The sequence below is a fragment of the Tauraco erythrolophus genome, chromosome 1, assembly GCF_009769465.1.
Source record: "Tauraco erythrolophus isolate bTauEry1 chromosome 1, bTauEry1.pri, whole genome shotgun sequence".
NCBI lineage: Eukaryota > Metazoa > Chordata > Aves > Musophagiformes > Musophagidae > Tauraco > Tauraco erythrolophus.
The window spans coordinates 70,886,332-70,895,721 of record NC_141465.1 but is presented as its reverse complement, the minus strand read 5'-3'; the positions used below and the strand labels follow the sequence as shown (position 1 = coordinate 70,895,721).

The 9,390-nt window shown below is 37.7% G+C and overlaps 1 protein-coding gene across 1 annotated transcript in view; it reads left to right on the top strand.

Annotated features, from left to right (window-relative positions):
• Positions 1-455: 455 nt before the first annotated feature.
• The window catches only part of MYO16 (myosin XVI), a 296,257-nt gene continuing 287,322 nt past the window's right edge, over positions 456-9,390 (top strand). Inside the window, exon 1 of the mRNA XM_086610862.1 lies at positions 456-711. Coding sequence (XP_086466988.1) covers positions 486-711 — 226 coding nt within the window. The 5' untranslated portion in view covers positions 456-485. The remainder of the gene's footprint in view (positions 712-9,390) is intronic.

The following is a 9,390-nucleotide window of genomic DNA, read 5'->3' as shown; positions in this document are numbered from 1 at the left end:
CTCATTATAATTACGATATGATGATTTTCCTTCTCACTGAATAACCAGAATTTGCTAACCTAAAGCAAGATGAAAATGAGTAAAAAGGAAGCACAGGCATCAGACTGGCATTTCTCTGCATAATAGTCTCTTGTTTGTAAGCATATGCAAGCCGCTTGAATTATACTGAATTGTTTAGATATTGTGCGCGTCTCACATTTGAACTTTTAGACTTCTTTCTATTCACATTTGTTTACATGAACTGAGTTAGCTTTTAAAAAATGCGTCAGTGATTTAATGGAATTAGTTATGTGTTGTTTCCAAAAAGTAAATGAAAATGATATGTACTCTATATAGTCAGCATTGGTCGAGTAGGAGGAGCTCACATGATAGACTTACACATGGTTAGCAAGGACAACAAGAAAATTGTTGCATGATCTAAATGTGTTTATGTCTAATTTCTTACAGGCTGTTTCCAGCTATGTAATGTTTTTCGGTCCCATGAGATGGAAATTGAGCAGTGCTTACTGGAGTCCCTCCCTCTCGGCCAGCGGCAGCGGCTGGTGAAGCGGATGCGCTGTGACCAAATAAAGGCATATTACGAGCGAGAAAAAGCTTTCCAGAAACGGGAGGGCTACGTGAAAAAACTGAAACATGGAAAGAGTCATCGAGTTCGTTTTAATCTTGCTGATATGATACAGGATGCGATCATACATCATGATGATAAAGAAGGTACTTAGTAATGTTGAAATACATTTTTTGTTCTGTATAGCTAAAAGTTTCAGAGGAAAAGTGTCCCTGTTCTGCTTACCTATCTTTAAGAAAAGCACAATTTTACATAATAGTAATCATAAAGTGACTGTTGTAATAGAATATACAGGCATGTATTGCACACAACGTACTATAACTTGTTACTGAAATGATTAAGGTATAGAGGATGAAAGTTCAGGAACGTAATAAATTTATTCTGAGGTTAATACATGTATAAACTAATGTGTTTCAAAACCAGTAAGGACTATGACCATCATTACATATGGCCTCTTACATACCTAGAGATATATAAGCCGTAGAATTTAACACAAGTTACTTTGAAAGTTATTTTCTCGTTTTTAGCTAAAATCTGGAGTAATTAATGCTGCTATTAGTGACACTGGCCTGGCTAGAGCAATGAGATGGTGTTGTCCTGTGGTCACACCAGACATTGGGTCATCTCTCTGGTTGTGAAATGATGTTTATGTCCTTTTGAAATTTTTATCCACATTTCAGGGGTTCTGTTTGTAGTTTCTTGGCATTGTTTGAATCCCTGGTGTAGCCAGTAGTATTCTGAGGAATTTCATGATTTACTCCTCAAAATGGAATCAAACCTTACAGTAAGGATCTCTCAAAATTTAGAAGTCCCCAGGAATTCCTATACTGTTGTGTGGGAGGGATATAAGAAAAGAACTGATGCAATGCTTTTAGCAACCCCTTTGCAGACAGATTTTATGGCAGCTCTTTGTAATCACATTTGCACAAAACTACCTGAGTAAGGGAGGCTCTGAAACAGAGTCACATCACGCAAACGAATTGACAAGTTTCTTCTAATTTTTATCAGTTTAATTAGGTATGGGTTTTTTACTCACTCTTGAATCTTCATTTTAGGGAGTGTTTGCTCTAATTATCATGGCTTATCACTGACGTATAGTCACACATGTTTATATCTGTACAGGAAACAAATCAAAGAGCTCTTCAAGTGAGTTCCCAGGGCAACTTTTATAACTAAGTTACAAATATAATTCACAACATTTTATTCCACTCTCCCGGTGTGTAAAAGTACAGAGATTATAAGTGAAGATCTTCCTCCATGTTCCCATAGCTCCCAACTTCCTCTAAAAACCATGCAGAATACTAGATACGACTTTTAGCATTCTGTAAAAGTCAGACACTTGAGGCTACTTTTGACATTTACACTGAAGAAATGTAGCTTGCTCTTTGGAGTGGTGATGGAACATCAGGAGTCTCTTGTGTTGCCAGTACTTGGCCTTGAGCTGCACCCGAATCAGAACAGAAAGTTCAGCAGCTGCTACGGCTGAATAGCATGAGCATAAAGAGAAGATTCCCCAGGCAGGGGTAAGTAAGGTGGGGGAAAAACAAGGATGGTGTCCTGCACTTCAAACGGATAAAATAGGTCCCAGAAGCAAGGATCTCAAATAGCCTGTGGATAACCCCAGAAGAACTAACAACACTATCCTGAATTTGATGCCTGTGGTCCTTTCACAGGACTCTGAAAAAGTTTTTGATTGTTGTCTTCAAGCAGTTTGAGGGCCTGCAAGCACCTGTTGTGATTTTAGCCAAATGTCCCCAGAGCCTGTTCACTGAGCTCAATAATGCTATACTAAGAAACGTTATCATATGAGCCAATAAAACAAAAAATTAAAAAAAAAATTAAAATAATTGAGGCTCATACACATAAAAGCTGCTCTTCTACTATTGTTGCTGAGTGGAACATCCAACCATGACTTCTTAGTGAATGTATCTGCATTCAAATTAGACATATGCTTTTGTAGTAAATATCATATCCATTTACTGTGTTTGATCTTGCTTTGTGGAGCATGCAAACTAGATTCCTTTCAGACAAAACTGAACTGGAAGATGTGCTCTGGAAGTAGATCTTATGCCTCCAAACAGTAGTGGGTTTTCAATCCATAAGGCCAGGCTAGACATAGGCTGAAATAATCCCTCTGAAACAGGTATAGTTGGGGAAGTCAGGCTTTTGGCAACAAAGCCAAAAAGCTGTTTCTATTGTCTATTTATTCCTATTTCAGTCAGTCATTCAACATTCATCACTCATATTACACATCACTATTTACTAATGGGTATATACAGCCAGTACGTTAATTGTGATGGATCCTGCTAATTGCATGGAGTATCCTCCACCTCACTGCAGTTTCACATCAACTTTATCTGGAGTAAATACAACTCTGGTGTGAAAAAGAAGATCTGAACCCTCCCCTTCACTGGGTCCTAAGGCAGAAATGACTGCAGTATAAGGCTACAGATGGGAATAAGCACACATTTCCTGGCTCTTCAAATATCACATCATCTCTTCAGCGCCCTGCTTTTGGTAAAACAGCTTGGGGAACTGAGAAAGAGGTTATAATACTGAGTTGAGCAAACAAAGGCAGGAGACAAGTTTTAGCAGCCTGTCAGTCTTCCTTTCTTTCTGTAAATCCATGTCTGGTCTCCAGGATCTGGCTTTTACTGCACAGTGTGCTCAGTAATCAACAGCATTCCCAAATAGGCTCAAATTCAGTAATAAGTTTTTAAAAAATGCTTCTCTTTGGAAAAACTGGGCGTTGAACAAGCATTGTTTAAAAAGTAGCTCAATGCAAGTAAGTAGCGGAGAAGTACCTTAACATGAATTAGTAATAATAACTTAATGACTCAGAATAAAACCCCTTCTACTATATGAAGATAAGTTGTCATCCTATGTAAAAATGGGATTCAGACTGATCTGAATATTGTATATTTGGGAATAAATGCTGAAAGTAATCAAGATGAGAACTCAGCAAATTCACTTTTGTTTACTAAACATTAATAATCAGCAGGAGGATATTTTAATGCAGTTTGAATGTCTTTACTTTTTCAGAGATAATTTAATGTTTAAACTAGACATTTTGTTTATAATAAGATATTTAATAACAAGTGTAAAGGTGTGTTGCAACATATTCAGTACTCAAATAGATTATTAGGAACTAGATGATCTTTAAGGTCCATTCCAACCCAAACCATTCTATGATTCTATGACACCTTTCCTTGCAGTAATTAATTTTGTGAGCTCGAAGTGCAATGGCTTTGAAGACATTAATTCCACTCGAGGTATAATGTAACTCACACAGCTGTGAACAATCTTGATCTTGCTGTTTAGGATGTATGGGCCAACTGTGGTGTCCAAGAATAGGACTGTGCAACCTGGATACTTTAAGTTAAATAATTGGATACACATAGACGGAGTCAATTTTGTGAAAACGTAAATGTTTTTGTACTGTTTTCATGATCCTTGAGTTCGAAGTGCTTATAAGTCCTCAAGCTTCACAGCTTTCAGAGTGTGTTTTTTTTTTTTTTTGTAAAATGAAACTGAAAATCTCAAGGCTAAAATTCTGGGATTCATGCAGTTTTCTTCTGGTTTTACCCTTTGAAGAGAGTATATAGCAACTGAATTATAGAAGAGTAGACTCACCCACAGTCCATTTGACTGTCTTGTCCTCCTCTGAGACTGCAGCAAAATCCTATTTGTTAATGAATCCTGGAGTAGGTTTACTCGGTTTGGGGTCTGCTTATAAACAACTTATGTCAGTTACATACTGATTAAGTAGAAAACGTGGATACATTGCATGGAGCTCATGGAAGAGCAACAAAACCAGGAGGAATTATAGAGAGTGATTAAAAAGGAGGAAATGAAGACCTATGAGAGTGACAAAGCAATGCTTACATCTGAACAAGTTTGAACGCAACTGATAATAATTCATCAAGAAAGAGCACCCATTCTATAGGTGTAAAAGACAACGGGAGAGGGATGTTTTGTAGTTCTATAAAGGAAATACAAAAAGTATAAGTGAAGTGCAGGGCCTCCTTTCTTATGGAGTATTATAAACTATATAGGCTTGACAGCACATTTGGAAATGGTGACAAGTAGTGTAGTCTTCCAGGTGAGATAAATTGTATAACATGAATACATGTAAAGATGAATTTGTAATGTGGCTAGTGCAGAGACATTTCACACCTGAGTCTAATTGGAATTTCACTCTTAAGAATTCATTGTCTTTGTTATTCATGAAGAATGCAATATATCTTCTCCAAATTACTATAGCAGCTGCTACTGGTCACAAAATGCATCTCTGATACTGCATGCTAATAGGTGTGATCATTAGTTGCATTAAAATTCATTTTAGAGTGGGCTTCTAGAAATTTTTGCCAGTGACCTGCTTTGTCTCAAGTTTAGAAATGAAATATATGCTCGTTATATTTCTCATGAAGTTAAAGCCTAGGAAAATGTTGTATCTTTGTTCTGGTTGGAGGCATTTTAAATTATCTTTTTATTGTTCCTAACTGAAATTTGCTTTTTTACCTGACCTAGCAAGATTGAAGGGAAATCCTCCTTCTTTCTCCCTGCAGCTTCCTGCAGTTTCTCTTTTTTAAAGTAATATGCTTTTTAGTGCTGTTGACGGGCCACATTCACCCACACTACTAACTGTGGGCATTTTGAGAGATTTTGCAACTGTCGTTCTCAGTGATGACACCTATGGAAGCCAAAGCTGGTGAATAAGTGAGCGCCCTGTGTTTTCTGACACTGGTTTTGTACATCTCTGCTACTGGCAAGGGAATACCTGTAGTTCATTTGCCTTTAAATCTGGTATAGCTTCGTTCTATGAGATGTTAAATCCCTATTAATAATGGACAGCAGGACATTTGTCCTGCTGACATCAGTCACATAATTTTACTGCAAATCAGGAAATGTAGCCAAGCAGGCTTCTGCATCCCATTCCTTCCCACTGCGAGACAGGCGTGCTTGCACCTACACTTAGGATTAGCCTGCACTCAGATTTTCTCCTCTGATACACATAACTCCATTATTTGCTGAGCCTGCACATCAGCTTAGGCTCATGTACAAGCAATTAAGAAATGAACTGAGCAATCAGGAAATAAACTGAGTGAATCTGAGCCCAAAAATCTGCTTCAAATACAAGGTAGTCATGCCGAACGGATTTCGGTATTTTGGCCTCTTGAGAGTAAGGAATATGCATCCTTCCTGAAGCAATGGTGGAGTTACTGCCACTGACAACAATGGGAAACAGTGGCTGCTCTGAAAAAGGTGATTTTTTAAGCGTGAACTGTTAGATAAACTTGCCATAATGAAAACAGGAGCTAAAAGTGAATGTGACAGTCCTGTACCTGAAATCTAACAGAGGGGGGAAACTAAAGCAGTGGGTTTAGGTTCAGTCATCTTTTGTTACATTCTGTAACCCAGAATTTCAGAAATCCTGCGACATTACCCAACTCATAGGACTGTTAGAAATTCTGTACATATAGTATCTTTTGTTATGAAAACTGTAAGTTGTGATGTAGTCATCGTGTATACCATAAGGTCTGCCATGCTGGCAGGGCGAGGAAGGTCAGGGTAGGAAGTCCAGAGAGCCAGCAACTCAGTCTTGAGACAAAAGAGTGAAAATCAGCATTTGAAAAGGGAAATGCAGATTCCCTAAACCTAATTAAAGCCCGTCTCATCCTTTTGATGGGCAATATGCCGATTCTGTGGCAGCATTGTGATTCTAAATAGCCGCAATACCAAAGTGAGAGAGTGTTTAGCTCTAATGCTGCATCTTTAACGACGATTCTGGGCCCTTTACTTGGAGCTTAAGCCTGACTCGGTGTTTTACTCAGCCCACATCAATTCTGCCTGGACTTCTGCCTAACCCTGCAGAGCTACCGACGCGGCCCTTGGCCTTTAGCAGTAGGATGCAGAGGCTGGGGATGGTCTTGTTCTCCCTTCTCGTGCTGGGGGATGCCCGGGAAAGGTGGTTTCAAAAGCAGAAGATACCAATATCCTACTTTTGCTCTAGTGTCCACTGCCAGGGGAGGCCATCCAGGACTGGGTCCTAGCCCCAGAAGATTGGCTGCAGTGTAGTTGCTTAGTGTAGGGTAAAAACCAAGGATCCCATCTCAGTTCCCACCTGTGATGCCAGTACCTCGCTCGAGCCGTTTGACAGATTTAATGCTATTGTCACATTTGATAGTATCATGATATTTGAGAGGATAGGTATAATTGATATAATGGCAGGTTTTAGTATTATTAGTTATTTTTTGTGAGCGCTGTATAATGTACAGAATTATGATAAATTTCTGTTTCATTAATTAAAAGAGTGTATAAGGAAGCATAAAGGGGGTACAGGTGGGGCTGGTGCTGGAGTGTAATTTGCATCTTAACAACTTTGGGTTATAAAAAGGGCCCAGGGGAAGGGAAAACAAAATCTATTCAAAAGAAGAATGTGTCTTTAATTTGAGGTGGCAGATGAGCTGACCATTATCTTTCAATAGTTAGGAGAAGGTGTCAAAGATGTTATAGTGACCGTTTCTATTAAAAAAAAAAAAAAGAAACAGAAAACAGGCTGAAACTGAGCTGAAGTAAACCACAATTTTTATTATTTCCTTGCATTGTTTCAAAATCTGCTAACCGACTTCTTATTTTTATTTCTTAGACAATAGGCTTGTGTATTGCTTTACCATTGTATCTTTTTCCAGTACCAACAGCTTGGTTGGTTGCAGACAAGTTGTTCTGGAAAACAGTGGGTTGCACTGCCTGTGTCTGGCAAACATATCAGGCTGAACTTGCTGATCCAAGTTTAAGAGTTGCCAAATTGCTCATCCTCAGAGATCAAGTTAAAGAGTTGCCAGCAGCATTTTTAAAAAGCTGGAAGAGCCAGGACACAGGCAGCAGCAGCAGGTTTGTGAACGTAAGACTGCATTAGGTGAAGCCTGTTGTCCGGTAGCAAACTGGAGAAAGAGGCTGAGGAACGAAGACCACCGAGAGTCTGTAATGTAGACTATTAATCGCAAACATTTTTATAATTAAGCAGAGTGGGAATATATTCAGTTAACCTGTCTGCCCTTGGGATTCTGACTTTCAGCCTGCCTTTTTAGATGTTCGATGACACCTCTTCTTCTCAAACTGATTGCAGGCAGCTTCTCTGATTGTACTCGTTGCACGTGCTGGCATGAGTGGTTAGAATGGGAGGTTCTGAGCGTGGCAATGCCTTGTTTTTAAAATTCACCAAAGCCGTGGATGAGCATTGCTTTTCTGTGTGTCAGTAGTTCAGAAGCGTCTTTGCTACTAGACAAGACTGAAAGATAAAAGAGTATGTTTACTAAAGACAGAGAATTGCAGTAATAGAACAGATGTACAGAAAGACAAAGTAATAAAATATATTATTATGCTTAATATTTAGGAAAGAGGTGAAAAATAGGTGTAGCATTAAATCCGCGAAGTTGGGTCTATTATTAAGCCAGTTTCCTTAAATTAGGAAAAATCCCCCATCTTGTGTTTAAAAAAAGGCAACTCTTGAAAAGAGAAGGACCTCTGTGAGAAAGTTCAGGTCAATCATCTATGCCACCTCAAATTAAAATAACCCACTCTTGTTTACTTCCACCTTTTAAAATCTTCCTGCATTATTTCTTATGATTAATATTTAGTATCAGCTTCTTTCATCCCTTTCTCCTCCCAAAGATACTTTAATTAGCATTTCTTTTGTATACTCTTTGTCTCAGCTACAGCCTTATGAAGAGGCAGGGGTAAAATTTTGTAAGTGATATTATGAAAAATATTAAATGCATGAGTTTTTTTACCGTGTATATAACCATGTGTTACACTAAGAGTTTAAAGGCCAGAAGGATAAACACAGTTGGTGAATTAGGATTAGATGGTGTAATCTGAGTAGTTTTTCATAGTTTCCTTTGTGTCCTTGACTTTACACTTCCTTTTGGGAAACTTCCTCACTTTCACCAATCATTGCCCCCTGAGCAGGATAAAATGGCAAATGGTTATAGTGTGTTTCATATGCATGTGTAAACCTTAATGACGAAAGAAAGCCTCTAAAACAAAAAATTGAAATCTTGGATCAAAACCTATATTGATAGGAAACAAGACAAATTATACCAAATAGTAATTTGCTACATAGTGATGTCATGAAGAGGGACAAAAAAAAATATCAATTTAATCTAATCTCAGTTTGAGGACTTTAAAACACAGCATAGTCAAGAACATTTGAAACAGCACTACAGGGCAGCTAAAATGTATTTGAGGGATTATATACTCTGTATATCCTTACCATGCTCAGTCCTTTTTAAAATTTAAAACATAAATAGATTTCTCAAATTTTATAGTGCTTTATTTCAATATTATTTAATGTATTTTAATGTTAGGTTACTACTTGCTGTCACTCTAAACTTCATCTAAATGTCTTCTTTTTTTTTTCCCTACTGGGAAAGCGTATGAAATTCACTATATATGTAATAACAGGGAGGTTTGCCTGTACAGGGCTATTTTGGATTGAATTTGGATTTTTTAATTTCCTTTGAATCAGAGGAAAAATCTGTGCATTAGATGATAATCTAAAAGTGACTATTGGCAAACGTTGATTTACTAGGAACTATTGTAGAAGAAATCACAATACATACATATGATAATTTATACAATTTAATATTTATTGTCCAATCCTTAAGAGACATGAACACTAAACACTGAATAGTGAAATTAATAGACTATTCAGAGCATATGAAATTAATGAAGTGCACAAAATTTTGCCCAATTGGGGCTCTTGCAAAGGAAGAAAAATGTATATTGTGAGACAATACATCCACAAGACAGACAAGTACATG